The 20,764-nt window shown below is 50.0% G+C and overlaps 1 protein-coding gene across 1 annotated transcript in view; it reads left to right on the forward strand.

Moving 5' to 3' along the window:
• Positions 1 to 4,260: 4,260 nt before the first annotated feature.
• Positions 4,261 to 20,764, forward strand: part of CCDC9B (coiled-coil domain containing 9B) — a 51,899-nt gene continuing 35,395 nt past the window's right edge. The window contains exons 1-5 of the mRNA XM_050896848.1: positions 4,261 to 4,310; positions 9,681 to 9,794; positions 11,435 to 11,539; positions 12,313 to 12,375; positions 12,771 to 12,935. Of these exons, the coding sequence (XP_050752805.1) occupies positions 4,290 to 4,310; positions 9,681 to 9,794; positions 11,435 to 11,539; positions 12,313 to 12,375; positions 12,771 to 12,935 (468 nt within the window). The 5' untranslated portion in view covers positions 4,261 to 4,289. The remainder of the gene's footprint in view (positions 4,311 to 9,680; positions 9,795 to 11,434; positions 11,540 to 12,312; positions 12,376 to 12,770; positions 12,936 to 20,764) is intronic.

Raw genomic sequence — 20,764 nt, forward strand, 5'->3', positions numbered from 1 at the left:
AACTCTTCTTTGATATACTGCATGTTCCCATCCCTCCCTCTATCCCACAGGCCTGGAGAGGGGTTGCTAGTTCTGCTCAGGAGCCTCGGGCAGCATGATCTGTGAGTTCATTGCTGCATACGGCAGTATGCGGGAGCGCCTCTGAACCTCGGCCATGCGGCTTATCTGCAGTCCTGATGATACGCAATATAAAAGCAGCCTCCCAAAACAGCCGGACTTCAGGCTCCTTCTACAGGGGGCTTTTTGGCAGCTGGCTCCCAGCTTCTCCCGGCAGTTACCGAGTGCCATCTGTTGACTAAATAGCGGTCATGCAAAAAATGGAGTGAAGCCAAGATGAAGATGGGTGAAGTGCACTTGGGAAAAGTGGCAGCATGGGACTGAGTGCCTTTGGAGGAGTTTCACAGAGTGCAAAAGGAAAAGGAAGGAGGGTTTCAAGCCAAGGCGGTTCCTGCTGGTGGAAGGGCTGATGAAGGGATGCCAGGAGCACTTCTCAGGAGAGTCAGGCTTGGGTTTATTAAGGAATCAGATTCTTTCCTTCAGCGTTTGTGTAAGGCAGAGAGACAGAGAAGAAACAGATAGTCTTGCTGTCAAAATGTGGGCCAATACTTTTTGCTAGCTGCTGACCGCTGTCCTGGAGCGGGGAGATCGTAGACTCCTGTCAGAGATGGTTCTTTGTGCTGAAACTGAAAGGGAGAGGCTTTGCAGCGCACAGCTAGTGAAAGGGACTATTTTACCATCACGAGCACAAAATGGACAGGTCATTGCCCTGATTTCCTTCCTCTGCCCCAGAAAAATCTCCAGCAAACTTTGCCCTTAGTGGAGAGCAGGGGCTCCAAGTAGGCAGCTGGAGGCTGTGCTTAAGGGAGGTCAGCTGAGCCCCTGTGTAGCACAGCCCCAGCAGGGCAACGCAGCAAAAATCCCCTTATGTCATAGAATCATAGAATGGTTTGGGTTGGAAGGGACCTTAAAGCTCATCTAGTTCCAACTCCCCTGCCATGGGCAGGGACACCTTCCGCTAGACCAGGTTGCTCAGAGCCCCATCCAGCCTGGCCTTGAACACTGCCAGGGATGGGGCATCCACAGCCTCTCTGGGCAACCTGTGCCAGTGCCTCACCACCCTCACAATGAAGAACTTCTTCCTTACATCTAATCTACATCTACCCTCTTTCAGTTTAAAGCCGTTACCCCTCGTCCTATCACGACACTCTCTGATAAAGAGTCCCTCCCCAGCTTTCCTTTTTTCCCTCTTTAAAAATGGGGGTTATGTTTCCCCTTTTCCAGTCAGCGGGAACTTCCCTGGACTGCCATGACTTCTCAAATATGATGGATAGTGGCTTAGCCACTTCATCTGCCAGGTCCCTCAGGACCCGCGGATGCATCTCATCAGGTCCCCTGGACTTGTGCACCTTCAGGTTCCTTAGGTGGTCTTGAACCTGATCTTCTCCTACAGTGGGGCGTTCTTAATTCTCCCAGTCCCTGCCTTTGCCTTCTGTGACTTGGGCGGTGTGGCTGGAGCACTTGCTAGTGAAGACTGAGGCAAAAAAGTCGTTGAGTACCTCAGCCTTCTCCATATCCCGGGTAAACAGGTCTCCCATTTCCTTCTGGAAACAGAAGAAAACTTCATGTCCTCTTGATTCCTCCAGCTTTCAGGCTTTCCTGAAGGCAAGCTGCTGTCTGCTCCAGGGACTGCTCCTTCAGGGGCTGCCAATAGTTAGCAAGAGCTGATACGTCCCCTTTCCATGAAGCAGAAACCGCAGACCCAACCTGGGGTATCTATGCTGGGTACGCCCCACGGCTTCTGTGCTGAGTAGGCTTCAGAGATGGCACAAGCCAGTCCACGGCAGCCAGAGCACAATAAAGAGCCCAGGATCAGGCCGTCCTGCCTATTAAAGGTCTTCTGGCCATGTTAGAAGAATAAAGGGATTAACTCTAGGGGTGGTGGACAAATTCCTGAGTGAGTAATTAAGCTGTTTTTTCCAAACATCCTTCCTGTTGCAGATGGATGTAATATACACTCGCTGTCTGAAATACTCTGTCAGGTTGCTGCATGCTGGGAAATAGCTGCCACCAACTGCCCAAGAGAGCAGTACTGATGTGCTTCAGCCACCGAGGTGGGGGTGCTCGTGTGAACAGGATTCAGTGTGTCCTGAGGTCCTGCAGAACCCCCGAAATGTCATGCATCCAGCACACCCTTCTCACTGGAGCAGGAGACTGGGGACCATCTTTGGCTCCTCTCCTTCCCAAGTGGCAAACCTCTGGGTATTGGTGCTCCCGGGTGCCAGGATGATGGTCCTGGAGGATTGGCCTTACCCTGAGGTAGACACAGACCCCATGGGAAGGCAGTGCTAATCTCGGGATTGACACTGCACTTAAAAGCAAATCAGAGTTTTGGACAGTTCAGAGCAAGCCCTCCAGTTGAGGACAGCCTTGGTGTTATTGCAACCCTTTCTGGCCATGACACCAGGAATAAGCAAATATATGTGCATGTATATAACCCCATAAATCTCAGCGTATTTGTAAGGTTCTGCTTTCTACATCCTGTGAGAGTCCCAAGAGCACAAACAGGTCCCCAAACCAGCCTGTTCTGCCCCACTGCTGAAGCTGCAGATGCTGGTCCCTTGACTGGGCCCTTTTGCCCCTGGGTTTCTGTGTCCGCAGCGTTAACCGAGCATTCATCTTCTCATCAGTCTCAGATGACGATGCAGAAGTAGATGCTTGTTGTTTATGCCACTCAGACATGGTAAAGGACAGCTGAGAAATGTCAGCTCTTTGTGTTGAGGGCAGTGGAGTAGCCGACGCTGCCCTGGAGGGAACTGCAGCTCCACAGAGACATTAGCAAAGGGAGTACCATCCTCCCAGCTCCCCTGTGTTCCCAGGGCAAGGAAAAGCCCCGCATGGCTCCGCACCTCCTGCACAGGCTTGTCCATCACAAACCTCTTGACAAGCACTTGGGCTCTAGCAAAGCTCTTGTGTCTTTTTCCCAGTTTTCCATCCACAGCAGAGTCTTCATTTCCTTCGTCAAGCCTGAATCCAGAGGCACTGCCTGGGAAATGGTTTCAATTTCCTTTCATCATTTGAGTAGCTACTAATTAATATGGGTCAGTCTTTCCCTCTAAGCGCTTTTACTAAGCCATGCTTCCAGCTCCTTTAGTGCCTTAGCCCTGATCTCCAATAGCTAGACTTATGCGCAGAGGAGGGGCCAGATTCAGAGTTCTTCAAAGTCTTTTGAAAGCTTCCCTTGAACCATGCTGGATTTCAGGTTGAACTTTTTAGATTTTGTGAGCAGTTGACCTGCTGAAAGGTCTTAGAGGGGATAGGTACCAGCAGTGGGCCGGCTCATTTTTTTTAACACACAAACATAGCAGGGCCCTCATTAAGGTTGGGGTGTGCATCAGTCCTTGGGCAACAAAATATTCCCCTGTGTCCTTCCATCTCCTGTTCCCCTCTTGCTCAATCTGGGTCCCTCACAGGTTGAGGGAAAGGGCAGCCAGTCTGCGTTGAGGGAGGACACAGCACACAGCCAGGACATGGTGCTGAGGTAAGGGTTCGAGGGTGGCAACCCAAGACGCAGCAGATGAATGCTGCCTGTTCTCCCAAAGCCCCGCTATTTGTGACTCTCCTGGGGGTCATTTTGGCAGCTTTCAGGCGGGGACTTACTGGCGGGCCCTCTCCTTTGACTATGTGCTTTCTGCTAGTCATGCCCACCCCACAGCACCGCTTCTGCTCCCTCCCTGAAAGAAAGGCACATTTTAAAAGCAGGGAAATCATTCCCAGAGAATACTGAAATTAAACAGAAAAAGGCAAATCCGGCACTTGTTTTCCCATGAAGGCTCATGCACATACTCACACTCACAAGACATTCAGGACCCCAGATATTTTCCCGATCCCCCGCCAGGCGTGCAACTAGCCATGCATAACAAATAACACGACCCCATGAATGGCCACGAAGTGAAGTCAAGCTGTTTGCCTGATCCATTTTTCATTGTTCGCCCGGCTTTTCCCACTTTGAACAAGGGCTTGTGGCATCAGGAAGTTAAAAGGAGTCAGGAGGGGGGAAAAGGGGGAGTGTTTCTTTTAAAAAGAGAGTGAGATTGGAGAGGAGGACACAGGCACTCAAAACCCTGTCTGTGCTTGGTATATTAGGCAGCCAGTGCTCTTGGCTGGGAGCCCAGACGAGGCTTTTGTAATCAAAACATGATCTTGTATGCTGTGCAACCAGTGCTGAGAAAGGCCGTCTGATGGCTCTCCTCTTTTAGCTCTGCTCTGGAATCCGCCGGGCTTCGCCGCCGATGTCCAACATGCACCGAGCTGTGAGTGCTGCCTTTGTGGGGCCTGGGAGGGGCGCGGGGCGGTGGGGTCCCTCACCCAAAAAGGCCACAAAAGGACTTGCACTCGCTTCCTTCAGGGTGGCCTTTCGGTGGTTGTCGCTTTGTTATTTTTTTTCCTCGCCTGGCTGCCAGCAGGCACGGGGAGCAAACAAGCCGTACCGCATCGTGGGGGGGGTGCTGAGAGGGGGGGACTTTGGGTGCTGGAGCTTGCATGTCCATCGCTGGGGCAGGTTGCGGTGGCTGGCTCAGGACAATGTGCCTCCCGGGAGGGTGGGAGACCGGGGTAGATAACAAACAGAAACCCAGGCAGTGCTGGATGTTGCCTATCCCGGCAAGGGTTTCAGCTGCAGCTGTCAAGCCAGAGGGTATTTCTTAAAAAGAGCGGATGCATTTGCTTACGCAGAAGAGTGTTAGCTAAGGGCCCCGCTCCTCTCTCCTCTTCCCTCCCCCCCACCTTCTGTCTTTCTCGCTTTTCCAACCCTGCTGCCTCCGAGGTCTCTCGCTGTAGAAGCAGGCGATTGTAGAAGTATGCGGGAAAACACTGCACGCAGAGACAGTCTGGAGCGAGGCGTCCCTCCAGCCCCCGATGAGCTGCGTAGCAAGTGTGTGTGCCACTTACTTAGGAGTGGGGGGTATGACAGAACGAGATGTCGTCATTTAATTGAAGCACAAAGCCTCTCGCTTTCTATTTCTCCTTTTGTGACATTTTTATTTGCGATAGAAAGAGGCCTCTTGTTCTGCGGCTTCATCTCTCTGCCTTGCTATCTAGGAGGCATCGGGCTCGGCTGCTTTCTGATTCAAAGCCATCGCACGTTTGTTCTGCCAAAGCCATTTATAACTCTCCTGTCGCTGTGACATACGGGCACCTTGGCTCCCCGGAAGAGCTTTACCCTGGGGAGGGCACGGTGTAGCCACTTTTCATCCTAAGCATCAGCTTCAGCATGGGCTGGGGTGGCGGATTCGTTCCAGAAGCGGAGGAAAGGGCATGTCCCCCTGTTATCGGCTGGCTCGGAGCAGCGGCTGACAAGCAAACGCTGACTTGGCTTAACCGTACAATGGGTGAGCCCCTGCGAGCCGGTGCGTGGGCTCAAAATGCCGCTCGGCGCTTCTGCACGCAGCAGGGCTGCTCTGTGGCCCCGGGGTGTGCGGGTAAGGGACCACCTCTCGTCCGCAGCTCCCCAGCATTTGCTGAAACAGATTGCGCAGAGAGAAATACGTTAATGGGTTCATTAATAAAGGGGAGGAGAAGGGCTGAATGCCAGCAAAACTTTCCTTCCAGTGACTTGTTTCCAGCTGGAAATGGAAAGACCCCCCCTCCCCCCGGCACTAGCTGCGTTGCAGTGTAGACAAAATGCTGACAAATGTGGCAGTCTCGCGCGGAGAGGGAGAACGGCCTGACAGGTCTTTTCCATCTTTTGCCTTTGAAAAGAGAAGAGCACAAACACAATCTCTGCAGGAATTTTTAAATTCTTCTTGAGCAGGCAGCTCTGTCAGTCCTCCTTCAAAGGAATTAGAAGATGAAAGGGGTGTGTGTTTGAGGGCATGCACCACTTTGATCCCACCCTCAAGCAGCCAACACCCCAGCACTCAGCAAACAGCGAACCTGCCAATTTAGTGCTCACAGAATAGCTTCTGTTCAGGTAAACACTGAATTCAGCTTTAATCAGCCTTGCAAAACGGCCATGAAAGTGTATCCACCCACATATACAATCTACTCACCTGTCACGTACCCGGTTGATTGATGGCAATGGAAAAGCATGTTTCGTTTTCCTGCAGACCTTCACAAAATCCCATTGTCCAGCAGGAGAATGTGTGGGGGCGGTTTAAATGTCCCTGTTGTTCCACCTGAGCACAAATGCGTGCCTGTGTCCTGGCAGAGCGGCCCTCGGCAAGGGCTGTTAAATCAGCACTGATAAAATACCCCTCATTGGGGATATGAGTGAAGATGGGCTTGTGCAGGATCTGAGGTCTGCTTTAAGCAAACCGGTCCTGCCTTTCCCCTCGCTGCTCTCTGACATCCAGCCCACCTCCTCTGTGATGGTATCACGTTTGCAACCTTTAGTCCCTTTTCTCCAAAGAACATTACATACACAAACTTCTCCCCCCATCCGTGGCCCTACTATTTGCAGATCAAGCACAGATCTGCTTGACGAGAGCAGAAATGTAGTTAGCTTTGGGGTTTTTTTTCCATGTAAAGCCCTTGAAAGGAAGACCTAGCATTGCAGGGATGTACGGTGATTCAGCAGCTGGATCCCTTCCTTTGAAGGTGAGCGCTGGCCCTGCACACAGGGGATGATCTGCAGCCTTGGTTCCCAGGAGGCCTGTGACATTTTTGGAAGAGCAGTGATGCTAACCCCTGGCTGAATTCCCATGCGCTACCTAGAATTATTTCCCGAAGAGCCAGCTGATGAAACGTGCCCACATTCTTACTTGGTGTCCATCTCCCAGGTAGCTGAAAACCTTTCCATGTTAAGGAGGTAATTCCTGCAGCTCATCGAAAATCTTGTGCTTGCAAATCGGCAGGATATTCCCATCCTGGCAAAATGCTACATGATACACAAGAAATCAAGGGTCAGGTTCCCAGCACCTTAATTCTGCCTCGTTCGATGCATTGTCACACTATGAACACATACATCTTCAGGAGGCTGGAGCCCCTGTACGTCACTGGATAGAGTTCACAAACGTAGCTGGGAACATGGAGCAGAGTCAAAGGCTTTCCCTCCCCTGGGCTACAGAATCTGGGGTTTTACTCTTTGCCTTCAAGCCTTGGGCTTCTCACTGCATGTTTGCTCAGTTTAAGAAAGGCTGTGTTTGACAGCACCCCTCCATCCCCTCCTCCAGACCTCCACTGCTCCAGTTTTAACTCTGGTGACCTAATTAGGACCAGGCAAAAGGCAACTGAGGTCTCCAGGAGAAACCCTCCTTTCCCAGGAGAAGGCCCTTGCAAGCCCGTTGGCTACCGCTCGAGGCTGGACCCTGGGGAGCCTGGCTGCCTGACTCAGCGCCGGCACGAAGGCACCCAGGGCACGGCGGGTGTCAGACCCAGATCCCGTGTCCCCAGCTGCCATGGCTGGCCCCTGACGTATCCTTCCCTGAAGGAGGTCACACCTGCTATGTCATGATTAATGAAGGAAAAACTCCTCCTGCCTGTGCAGAAGCTCTTTCCAGCCTTGAATGCTACACAGCCTGCAGTAGAGGATGCTTCTGGGGATTTTGCCCTTGGGATGGGCACAGCCAAGAGCCGTCGGCCCTGAAGAAGCGAGGGCAGCAGAAATACTCGCAGGGATGCAGTGGTGATTTGCTCCCGTGAAAATGGGGAAACCGACAGTTGTCTTGAGGGTCTTGGTGTTTTTTTGAGGAATTGGATAGGAAGCCACCAGGGATGGGCAAAAAACATGCCTTGCCCATGCATCGTGAGCAAAACCACTTTACTGTCTCGGGGAGTTTTAATCAATTTTATTTGCCAATTAACCATCTATTAACAACTGATTCTGGTTTTAAAGAAAAATAAAACCAAACACACCCTTAGGAAAAACACCCCTGCTTCCCTCCTGGCACTGCTCACCCCCATTTTTTTGTTCTCCATCCCCCTCAGCGCGGGGCACCCTGTCCCTTCAGCAAGGCGAGGGCAGCTCCGGCGATGGGGTCCACGCCTGGTGGCTCCCCCGCCAGCAGCAGCCCCTCTAGTGTCCCCACTCAGGCGGGCCTCTCTCCTCCTCCTCCTCCCAGCAGGGCCTTTTTCTTCTTCACCTCCTCCTGCTCTGGCTTCGTCCCCCTTTTTCTCTTAAATATGCTTCCACAGAGGCACCATTGCCTCCATGAAGGGTGCAGAGGCGCCTCGCTCCTCTGATGGCTCAGAGGCCCCACGGACCGCCCTGATTGCCTGAGTTTTGGCGGGAGGCCCATGGAGGAGCCGGCTAGAACCGGCTGCGACCGGCTGGGGGCACTCCGTGCCCTCCTCCCTCACAGGGTACTTTGCAGCCTACCCCCCGCTACCAAAACCTCACCAGTTATGCCCAGTATACCCATGCATCTGGGGTGGTTTTAGGACCAGGCTTGTAACGGCCGTCAGGTTAGCACCGGGCTGGGGCTGGGAAAGTTTCCGAGGCTGGGGTTGAAGGTGGGGTCCTGCTTTCCCCCGGGCAGGTCCCGCTCCTTGCCCCCGGGGTATGGCTGGGGGCTGAGGTGCCATGGTGCAGGGTCTGATACTGGCCCCAGAGACCTTGACAGGTCCAGGGCGAGGATGGGGCCAGGACGGTCATGTGCAGCGCCAGAGTCACAGGGAGGCAACGCTGGTCCCAGAGGATGTTGACACGCATGAACCTCTTTGCCAGACCTTGAGGACCCTCAATATGCCTTTCCGCCACGCGGTGGCTGTTTCTGCCTCATAGGGACACAACCCTGAGAATCACCCGCAGGAGCAACATCTAGTTGTAGTGAGATGGGCTGCGTGTTCATTCCATTTGCTTCTTGATTCCTCCAAACTTTCCCGGCGCTGTGGGCAATATGCATCGTGCACGGCAGCCGGATTTGCTGCAGTGCTCCTGCGGCAGATTTGGGCCAAATGGCAAAGGCGACAGGCTGGGGGTAGCCTGTTGGTGGTTAGAGTTGCAATGTCAGCAAAACAGGTATCCAGGCGTGCAATGCCAGCTCAGAGATTTGGGGTTCCTTTCCTCCCCTCCTCAGTCTCACTTCATCTTGCCCAGCTCTCTGTGTGAGTGAAGGAGAGGGAATACGAGATCTCTGCAGCATGCAGATGCCATGCTGATAAGGAGAGCACAAAAATGCTGTTTAAAAATAAAGCTGTAGTGCCTTGGAGATCTCAGCCTTGCCACCTTGCTCTTCATGCAAACACCGGGCAGAGTCTAGACGATATGGATCAGCTTGCTGCAGTGAGTTGATACTCATCAGCATTAATTTTCGCTAGACACTGCTGTCACTAGAATTTAAAAAATCCAATTTGTTATCCCTTGTGGTAACCAAGGTGCTCTCTGAATGTAAATGGAGGGGAACTGATGTGCCTGAGAACACCTGAACCAACAGTAGGGAGGTGTCATTTACTGCATGCAGCTAAGCAGTGTGTTAACTCTGGAGCCTACTGACAGCCATCAAAGTGGGACCTCAGCTTTTTGCTCTTAACTACCTCATTGCTGAACAAAAATTCTAAGAAAAGAAAAGGTCAGTTCTGTCAGGAAAAAGTTGATTTACAAGATAGTCCTCTCTTTAACGGAGGACCAAGGGGAGAAATGGTGGGGAAAGGCTTTTCCACTTCCCGCCCTGTCCAAACAGAAGGAGCAGGTTTCGTCCTGTTGGTGTGATGACTGAGAAGAGCTTTGCTCCTTCTGTTTTCAGGATGCTGCTGTGGATGATGCAGTGTTAAGGAAGAAAGAGCAGAAAGATGTTGAACTCGATAAGAAAATCTTGGCTTTGCGGAAAAAGAATGAAGCACTCATACGAAGATACCAGGTAACTCTGCAGGTTCTTACCTTCCCCAGCTCCATTCTGGAGTCCTCAACTTGCAGTGTAAACAAAATGGTCAGCAATGTCGGAGTGACTTTGTTATATCGATATCACTTTTACATCGGAAAGCATTCGTAGCAGGTGGGCAGAGCTCTGCCTTTAGCTACGGTTTCTGAATTGTAATGGAAAGCAGGCTCGCTGACGCTTGCCTTGCTGCTGCAGCATCTCTTCTCACCCTACCATTTTCCTCTGTCTGCATCACACCTTTCCCATCCCTTCGCTGCATATTCATCTGACTCTTGCCCTGTCTGTCCTTCCCAGTGCCTCGTGCTTATCCTCTTGGATGCATAGGAGGTTGCATCCTCAAGACATTTGATAGGTTTATCTTCCCTACCAGGGCAGTGGTATGGGTTGAAGCTCTTCCCTGGCCAGTCTCAGTGTTTCCGTGGAGCACAGAGGTGTCCAAAAGAGATTCCATGAAAAAAAAGGAAGATGAAGGCAAGTCAAGGCTTTAGCAGCCTGCTGGTTACTGTAGCTTTACCCTCTGAATTAGGAGGAAGTACTCCTAAGCTATACCCCCTGTTTTTTTGATCCTAACTCGGCCAAGAAAGTCTACCCATTGACCTGCAGGAGATCTTCAGCCTGGCTTGTCTGAGCTGGTTTGGGTGACATTGTGGTAACCTGGAGCTCTCTCTGTGGATTTGTTTACCCTTCTCCATGAGTGTCTGCATACAGCAGTACAGAGTAGGACAGCCTGAGGGTAGTCCTGGCAGAAGGGTCCCCCTTGGCTTGTCTAGGATATTCTCCTACCTGTGCCCAAGGCCACTTGGCTTTAGCGGCTCTTTAACATTTGCCAGCTGGGTGGGCAGGCTCGACTTTGACAAAGAGCTGTGCTGAAAACCCAAAAACCCAGAGCACGCTTTGTGTCTTGGATCCAGAGCTGAGAGACTGAGTGGTGCTCTGGGCTGGGTCTTGCTTAGAAGACATTTCCTTTGATACCACAGGAGCCCTTTTGGACCTTTTCTGGTGGCAGCAAAAAATAGTACATAGTGGAAAGCTATGGGAAAGGTTGAATGCCACAAGCAGCTCGGGGAGAGGAACTCTTACTCCCATATGAAATGCTACCCACCTGCCACCACCGCTTGACTTCTAGGAGAAGCTGTCTAGTAGATAGCCAGATCTCAGCCACCTTCCCTTGGCCACAGATGATGACCTGGCCCCAGATTGGCACAGGGACCATGGCTCCTGTGCACGGCCCTCCCTTTCTGCAGGCCTGGTGTGTCTTCCAGCCTCTCCACAGGTCCTATACCCAATCTTTCCCGAACCTCAAACTGATCATCTTCCCTGCCTGTTAGGAAGGGACCCCTGTACTCTGTGCTTGCTTCCCATGGCATGTGCTGAGAACAGCGGACAACAATCTCTGAGTCAACAAGAGATTTACTAAGATGCCTGTGGCACAGGGACAGGTAATGCAGGTCACAGCTGCCTGTGACCCCTTCCAAGGGCACACAGATGGGACACAAGTTGGTCCCCTCCCTCTTAGAGGTGGAGGTCGGTCCATTTAGGAGAAATCCAAAACAGGAAAATGGACAACATCTGTAGACATCCGGGTACAGGCAGATGATAAGGATATATATGTGTTTCAGGAAATAGAAGAGGACAAAAAGCGAGCTGAGCAGGAGGGAATGGCTGTTACCTCCAGGAGACCCAAGCAGGATGGACTCACTATTACTATCACCAAAGCTCACAACGTAAGTGCTGCCTCTCCTTCGCCACAGGCCGGCTCTCACTCCAGTCTTACCTCGGCAAAGTGACATTTCTGAAAAAAGATAGTCTCCACAGCAAAGCTCTTCTAGGCATAGGACATAGCTCCTAAGCCCTTGCAAAAGGATGTGAAAACTCTGCAGAGATGTGTGCTCAGAGTGACTTTAGCTGATGCACATAAATTTCCAGCCATGCCCAGGCACCTGTACCCAAGCATGCGGAATTAACAGGCAAATGAATGAATGTGTGAATGGGCACACTTGGCCCTGGATGGGTCCCAGGTGTCAGCATCGCTGCAAATACGTAGGCAGACTGTATCAGGTGTATGTGTGTCATTGGAGGCGTCAGGAATGCCTCTGAGAATGCCTGTAGGCTGGGCAAAGTCATGGTCTCCTTAGGCTTTGTGAGTGACCAAAGCAAGTAGCCCTTGGTTGCTTTGGGGCTTCCCACAACTGGGGCAAAGGCTGCGAGTCCCAGGCTTCCTTCCTGACTGGACCAAATCTGTGTCTGACAAGCCCTGTCCACCCCTCCTGGCAGTGTGGGGCTTGGTAAACCACCCGGCCAGTCCTGCTTTAACCCCTGGGTGAAGTCCTCTGCCAGAGCTCGCGCGGAGCTCGCTGAGCCAGCCCACCCTCCTTCTGTGCAGTCAGCGCTCCTGGGTTCTTAGATCCAGGCTAGTGCATTGCTCACTTCTCAACCATGCCCTGGCCCTTGCTTTTATCCGGAGGTGCGCTGTTGCACACATTTTTCTCTCATACAGGACCTGAAAGATGCAATTACCCAGACTGAACACTATGGACAAGATAGCCCAGCCCTCTCGATGGTGAGCACCACCCTCAGGAGCCATCCACTTGGCTTCCAAGGCCATCTCCATCAGGACTTAGGCTTTCCCGATCTAACTCAGAGTGCTGCAGAAAGAGATGAGGATGTCATTTGTTTCCTATAACTCTGGCATTTGAGTCTGAAATGTCAGATTTGTAAGTGCAAAGGATTTTCCAGACCCGCTGTAATTGTGGGTTTCGCTGCTGAGCAGACAACGAGCCCCTTGTTCCCTGGGAATGTCACGGCACCGTGCCGGGCGCAGAAAGCTTCCTCAGGGCAAGGCCTGCCTTTTCTGTAGCTGGCCTCCCTGCTTGTGTGCAGGTGTGTTTGGGGAAGGGAATCGCATTGGTGAGCCAAGGGGCCTGGATTTGCTAACAGAAGTGATTCGTTTTCCAGGACAAAAGGGTGGTGAGCGAGAAATGGGGGAGCCCCTGTCCTACGAGCCCTGGGTTCGGCATTGGCAGTGAGGAAGAGGAGGAGGAGGAGGAAGCAGATCATATGTTCACATTCAGGATGGGGAAGAGGATGCAGTTGGCTGTTACCATGGACAACAAAGCCAAGGTGAGCGGGGAAGAGGATTCCTCTTACACTGCAACCTCTTGACTTACAAAGGGGCTACTGTTCTGCCTCTCACTTGAGCTTTCTGCTCAGCATGTCCCCCGGTGTCTCATCTCCCAAGGGAATAGTTCCCTTCCCGCTCCTTTTCTCTCATTTCTCAATCCTTCAGCACAGCCTCAGTCTTCATCTCGAGTTGCCACGGGCTTTCCTCCCCATGTCTGATTCAGAGGAATCAGCCCCCAGGCCTTGCTAAACCTCCCAGCGGCTCCATCCAGCCGTGCGTAGCCCGTTCCCTTTCTGAGACATCAGACCCTTCATTGCCCTCCTGGGCCACCGGCGGGTTTGTTAAACTGTGTTGCTGTGCCTGGAAAGGGGATGGAAATAAGTGGGAGCTCGGACAGATTGAGCTGCATTACTCCCCAGCTATTCCCAGGGAGGCAGTGATGTTTGGTGGTAAAAACAGCAGCATTTCTCCCTGTTACTGTATTCCAGAAAGTCCTAAATGCAGAAGAAAAAACAGAGTGACATGAGTCTCTGTTGCAGCTGCCAATGTGATGGGCAGAAAATGTGACCCAGTATTTGCAGACTTAATTAAAAATTGTGTGAAAAGGCAAAAGTAATTGAAAATGCTATTTCATTTTTTAAATCCTAAAACATCCCCTCCTGGGTGCTACCCCGTCCCTCGTGGAGTCCGTGCATCTAGATATAAGGAGCCTAATGGCAGCTTTGGCATGTTGGGACTTATTTGCCAAGAAGGGTTTGATAAAACTTTGGCAGTTAGTATTGGCAGCACGTCCAAGGAAGTACGTGCCTGTATGAGCTTCATGCTCTTATTTTCTTCACTTGGAGTATATCTCAGGGGACTGATCTTGTTCTCACGGGAGTTAGTGAGTTTGGCCACTGAGATAAATAGGAACAAGGATCAGAAGTGCCACCTTCTTTGGAAAAATGTAGTATCTGCGTGCACAGAGGCACCTACATGGGAACTCAGGGAAGCTCTCTAGTCAGTGAGTGTTTGGAGGCAGATTATTGCTGCAGGTGATATTTCTTGCTGTGGAATATGTTCCAAAAGAATACAAGAGGTGATCTTATCTATTTATTGATTAAGACTAAGAAGACACCAGTGAGACAACGGGAGACACAACGCCCAGGTGAGCACAGCCCCTTTGTGCTGACCATGCCGATGTGAAGGAGACAGAAAGCCTCATCTGGCCCTGTGCCTTGCTGAAACATTGGGGCGGATGAGGTCAGCCCCTGTCTCCGTCACAGCAGCGCTGGGAAAAGGAAACGGTGGCAGCAAATGGTGCTCCCCTGGGTCCCCTTTTACCACAGCAACGTGCTTGGCCCACAAAATGAGAGTGGGCTTTTTTGAACTGAGGTCCAAGCCAAAGACGTTCCCCGGGGTAATGAAGCGAAACCCCACCCTTCCTGCTGCCCCGGTACATTGGGGTAGGAGTGCTGAAAACCTTGGCTGTAAACAAAAGGCAGAGAGCCATTTCTCCCTCTGAGGCAGCTTGGAAATATTTTTCTGATTTTGTGCCTTGAATGCCTTTTCATTTCTGTTTCTCCGTGACCTAGTTACCCTTTCTTTCCATGAAGAAATAGGCCACAATCACTGTGCCATTATGAAGTCATTATATGTTACCTTGAAGGAACTGAATCATTTAGGAAATAATGCACCTTTCAGAATGATTTTTCAGGAGAAAGGGACTGAGGCCTCTCATTTCCTTTGTTCCAGATAGATTACCGGTAGCGCGAACATCCCCTTCAAATGAAATCTCATTCCAGCGCAACCAAGCCACCTCCTGATATAAGGGGAAAAATTCTGTTTTTTCTTAGAATAGAGGCTACATAGAAATCTAACCATCCTCATTACTGACTGAACTTTACCAATGAAATACTTGAGAGTCTCCTCCAAGGTTTCTCATGGCTATGTAGCTCTGCATGGGGGGCTTATATTTGAAGCAATTACATTTGCAGAGTGAGTGGCTCTCGCAGACAGGCTGTGTCCCCTGGAGCCATTTCCATAATCTATAGCTCAGAATTCAGGTCCTAGATGGGGATTTGTATTAGCGCAAAGCACTGGCAGCTAAATCACATTGCTGCCTTAAACTCTGTGCCAGTGTTTTTCAGCATGGCCAATTAATAGACCTCTGAGATTTTTCTGCTGGAAATGCAGACCTCTGTGGAAACTGCCCATAAGTTCCCTGTTGTATGGTGTATATGAATTTGCTTGCATTAAGCGCCTTTCACATGCCTTAAAGGCCCCCAAGGTCTCCTGAGCGTTGGTGTAAAGCACAACCCAGCAGCCTGACTTGATGACAGAGGAAAACTGATTTATTGGTGAATGTTCCAGTGGCATCAATCCAGAACCTTCCTTTAGTTACTTTAAATATAGTTCTCAAAATGGATGAGTAGGAAGAGCATGGGGCTGTAATGGGTGAGAGGGAAAAATTATTAGGATTTTGGACAAAATTGTATTTGATATCACATGAAGTACAAGTTTATTTGTTGCTGCTGCCCTGTTAAGGCATCCTCTGGGCTGCTGAAGATTAAAAGATGGTAGATAACTTGCTTCAGCTTCCCAGTGAGCAAGGCTTCACCAGGTGTTCCTGGAGAGACTTGCCTGGTGATACTGGGATGACTAAATGGGCCATCACCATCCTTCCTATGACCATTGCAAGGTTCAAGCAACAGAGTTGCTGGGCTGCGCAGAAAACCGTTTACATTCAATCCTAAATATTACAAATCACTGTAAAGCGAGAAGCCCCAAAGGAAAGGCAGCTGGAAAATTGCACAAACTGGACAGAAGTCCAGGGTTTTCCTTTGTTCCCCGTGTTCTTTTTCCTGACACTCCTCGGATGGGTATTTTTAACACTGCCTTTGCAATCTGGGGCATGCCTCAGACATAAAATGGGTACGTCTCAGTTTACGGTTTCTCAGTGAACTGCTACAAGGGAAGCAGTGTAGTTTTGTCTGACTGCAGCTAAATAGCTAGTGCCAGAGTCTCAAATCTCCTGCAGGCAGTGAGTGAGCTGGGACAGGCCCTGTGGAAGGGAAGAGGTGGCTCTGTCAGGCACTGCTGGCTGTTTGGGCCCCGCGCTCTGTTCCTGTTGGCTCTGCACCGGCACTTTCCTCATCTGACATCCCTCGCTTTGGGCGCTGGCTCACCGAGGACCAGGATTTCCCAATGTGGGACAAGCAATCTAGGAAATCACTGATATCGTTAAAATAATAAACAAGCGAAAGAAGACACATGTCGGCACATGAAGCAGAACGTGCCTTCAGGCGACGCGTCTTAGCCAGAAGCAATATGGGGAGCGAGGAAGGGAGGGAGAGAGGGTATTACATAGCAAAGCTGGTGGTCTCCCAGCGTGTGTATGTCTAGCTATCACAGCTCTGTTAAATAGGTATTTCCTGTGTCAGCCTCTGAGTCTTCCTTGCCATCTGCTCAATAAACTGCAGGGTTTAATGGCTTTGCCAATGCACCAGCCTTCCCACTGTGACTTTTAACATCTAATGGCCCAAGGAAGGTGCTGCCTCCCTGTAAATCCAGCAGTGCACTTTGAGGCTTCTGTCCTGCTCACGGTGTTTGGGTACAAGGTCCTCTGCATTCGTTTTCAGGTAGCGGCTTTGCTGTCGCTTGCACTCAGGGCCCATGTCCCTCCTCAGGAAGGACTTTCTCAGATAGTAAGCGATGAAGCCATCTTCAAACTTACCCACCCAGTGCTGGGCCTCCCTGGCAAGAGTTATTTGTGACCGTGTTATTTGTCTAAAGGACGGGTCGTCACCACCTAAACACTGAAGAGCTCTAGGGAACAGCTGTTGAGTGAAGCTAGAATTAATGTTTCATGTACAAGTTATGGATTAATAGCTTGCTATTACCTTGCTAAGCCATCACTGGGCTTACTTTCTTAATTAAAAAAATATTAACTAGAATGCTAAACACCTCGTATCGGTACTCTGTTTAGGGCAGAGCAAGCCCAGCTCTCCAGTTCATTAACTAACCTCAGCAGTACAACCTAGGATTACTGTACGTGCCTGCTCAGGGCTTAAAGGAGGGAAGATGTGTTGCCTTGAATGTCACAGGAAACCCAGGATTATCCCTGGAGCAAAGATATTTCCTCGGAAAAATAACCATTGAAGCACAAAGCGATGTACAGCTTCAGCACCAAAGTATCTACCAGGCTCGAGCAATTCAGTGGTTCCAAAGCAAAGCCACACCATATTTTCAGCCTCTGAATCATGCTACAAATAGAGCAGGGAGACAGGACAGCAAGCAGTTAAGAGCCTATTCTGCAAGGCGTAATGTGTCTGGCTGCCTTCAGAGGATGTCAGCAGATCTCGGCTCTTCCCCAAATATATTACAGTCATGCAGGACTGGGCCCTGTGCAGGAGAGTCTAACTTGAGTGATTCCCGTGATTCCCAAGAGCTTTGCTCTTACAGTGGGAGAACACTGTCCTTTGCGGGGACTGTTTGCATGTTGAGGAAACAGCAGTGCCTTTCTTGGGCTGCAGAGTTCCTCGGTGGCAGCAGGCAGCCTCCTTGGCTGGAGGGTTGCTGGCAGGGAGGCAGATGCTGGGGAAAAGAAAGAGACTCTTTCGTAGAAAATCGCTTTACAGATTGCTTTGGGCAATTGCCCACATTGCTTTACAGAGCCCTCCTCCCCAAAAGACGTGAGCGAGGAACAGGTTTTTAGAAGAGGAGAGGCTGGTGTGGGGAGAGAAAGAAGAGAGGTGCAGTCTTGTGTACACCAATTCCAAAACAGGGAGGCTGTATTTGTCCCTGTTGTGACTGCACTGACATTTCTGGGGTTAAGTCACAGACCCATGATGTGTAGGGGTCCTCAAAAAACTGCTAAGCACTTTTCTTCCATGTCTTCCACGCATAAGAAGGGGTTTAGTTTTCCTTATAAAGGGGAACCCTGAAGCACACACAATGATGCTTGTCACTTCATCCTTTCTAGCTGTGGGAGAAAGTTTAAATAGGAAGGCTCAGGTTTTCAGAGCAGCTGACAAGATTTCAGTTTTCACTACCTTTTCATCGCAATGGGAAGTGTTTGTTCATATGTCTGGAAGACACATGATTCAGTTAGCATAACTTTGCAAGCTACCATATAAGAGCTGTCCGTTTACATAGTCTTTAATGGAAGAGTTAACTAAAACTGCATTTTCCTGTGTTTATCACAAGGTAAGAGCACCGGCATGGCCCATTAGTGCTGATACACAGTAACTTCCTGAAAGGACCATGTTAATACTCTATTTCTGAGCTAGTAGATCATCTTAGCATAACTGCCAATCTGAATGAGACCAGAGGACACTCTTGTGGCCGCAGACATTGCCCCATGAACCCAGAGGGGATGGCAGGAGAGATGTGCAGCTTCAAATTATCCAGCCCAGCTCTGTGGTCTGAAATACAAGACCAAGACAGTCTATTCAAAAGGTTAATTTTTCTTCCACCCACGTCCATTAATACTGATTTGCACTGACATAAAGAAAAACCACACTGGTTTCTTCGACTGCAAGCAGGAATCCTATGCTGACCATTCTAATTCCAGTCTCCAGTTTCAGTGAAATTTAGGAATGAAATACATGAGTCATAGAACATAAACAGGATTTGAAATATTCTTTTCATTTTAAAATATCCTGTGTTTGTATTGGCTAATAGTTCTTGCAATGGAAATGTGTTACCTTTGGACGTAATGCGGTTCAGTCATTCAGAAGCAGGTGCCACTTAAAAGCCAAGACCTAAGTGCTTGTGAGCTTCGTGGCTGACTGATCCTGAATTCTGGTCTGTGCTACCTAGTTCTAGTTGTATAAAAAACAGAGCTGCAGAAAACAGGCAAAATTACTGAATTCATACTTGCATATTAAATTCATCACTTGCAGACATCTGCACACGTATGCATGTGTGCATATACACACATATACAGATGTAAAACCTAAATAAGTTTTACTTCACAGTTGAAGCGGGCTACAGACTTGGACACGATAATAGAATCATAAAATAGCTGAGGTGGGATGGGACCTCTGGAGGTTGTCTAGTCTGATCTCCTGCCAAAAAGTTATCTTCAAAGCTATCTCAGGTTGCTCAGGGCTGAGTCCAATCAAGTTCTGAAAACCTCCAGTGATGGAGATTTCACAGCCTCTTTGGGCACCTGTTTTCAAGTGTTTGACTACCACCATTGTGACTTTTTTCCCTTAATTCCAGTTGTACTTTGCCTTGTGGCAGGTTGTGTCCATTGCCTCTTGCCCTTTCGCTGTGTACCTCCAAGAGGAGTCGGGCTCTGTTCTCTTCAGAATACCTTTTCAGACGGAAGAATACTGCAATTAGGTCCCCTCTTTGCCTTCTCTTCTCTCTCCAGACTTAACAAATGCAGCCTCACCGTGTGCATCCTATGCTCCAGCCCTGTAACCATCTTGGTGACCATCCACTAGACTCTTTCCAATTTGTCTATACCTCTCTCATCTTGCAGTGGAGGGAAACTGGACACCATACTTCAAATATGGCCCAAACAGAGAGAAATAATCACTTCCCTCAACCTGATGGCTATCCTTGTGCTAGTGGAACCAAGTGAACAACTAGCCTTCCTCACTCTTCACTTATGGTCAAGTTGTTGCCTACCAGGCTCCCACAGTATTTCTGCAGAGCTGCTCCCAGCCAGCTGGGCCCCTGCCTGTAGTCATGCACAGGATTCTTTGGGGTTCTTTTGTCCCAGGTGCAGGACTTGTCATTTGTTTTTGTTGACCTTCCTCCACCTTGTCAGGATACCTCTGAATGACAGTATCGTCCTCCAGCGTATCAGCTCGGTGTCACCCATGAACTTGATGAAGGTGTAGTAAGTCCCGTTATCCAGATCACTGAAGAAGATGCTAAGCAGTAGAAAGCAGCCTCACAGTGACATCAGCCTACACCCTCAGCACCCTTGGATGCAGCCCACCTAGTCCCACCTTCTTACTTTATTTAAATGGTCCATAACTGAATCTTCCAGGATGCTGAGGAGTGAAGCATTACTCTGACTGCCACTAAGTTAGGGACTTGGGAGGTAGAGAGCAGACCTTGCCAGTAGAAGACCAAGGCAAAGAAGGCACAGAGTAACCCGTCTTTTCCATGCCCTGTGTCACTAAGTTGCCCACTCCATTCAGCAGCAGGCCAACAGCTTTCTTCAGCTTCCTTTGCTGCTAATGTATCTACAGAAGTCCTTCTTGCTGACCTTCACATCTCTCACTTGTTTCAACTCCAGGTGAGCTTTGGCTTTCCTAACTCCATCCCTGCACGCCCAGGTCCTGCTCCCATAATCTTTCTTGAGACCCTGTCCCTTTCCACCTCCCACACACGCCCTTTTTGCATTTAAATTCAACCAGGAGCAACCTGCTCAGCCAAGCTGGCCTCTTTCCACACCTGCTCATTTTCTTGTACAACAGGAAGTCCTTACTTACATTCTTGTGCCTTGTCCATGAAAATCAGTCAGGTCTCCTGGGCTCCTTTCCCCTTCAAGACAGCTTCCTGCAGGATCCTGCCTGCCAGTTCCCTGAACAATTCAACATCTGCTCTCCTAAAGCCCATGGTCTCTAGTCTGCTGCTTGCCTTCCTTACTGCTCTCAGGCTCCTAAAATCCACTGCTGCCAAAGCTGCCATTGACCTTCACATCTTCAACCAGTTCTGACTTTAGTAATCAGGCAGTCACTTACTAAGCTGCAGTAATGCAATCACTTGTAACGTTGTGACTGCAATGGGATGTGTAATTAAGGACAGTACAGCATGCCCTATTCGTGGAGGGGGAGTAAAGCTAGGATTTCAGAGCAGTTTAGATTCTGGTTTGAACTTTCTG

This window comes from Gymnogyps californianus, chromosome 5 (genome assembly GCF_018139145.2).
Source record: "Gymnogyps californianus isolate 813 chromosome 5, ASM1813914v2, whole genome shotgun sequence".
NCBI classification, from domain to species: domain Eukaryota; kingdom Metazoa; phylum Chordata; class Aves; order Accipitriformes; family Cathartidae; genus Gymnogyps; species Gymnogyps californianus.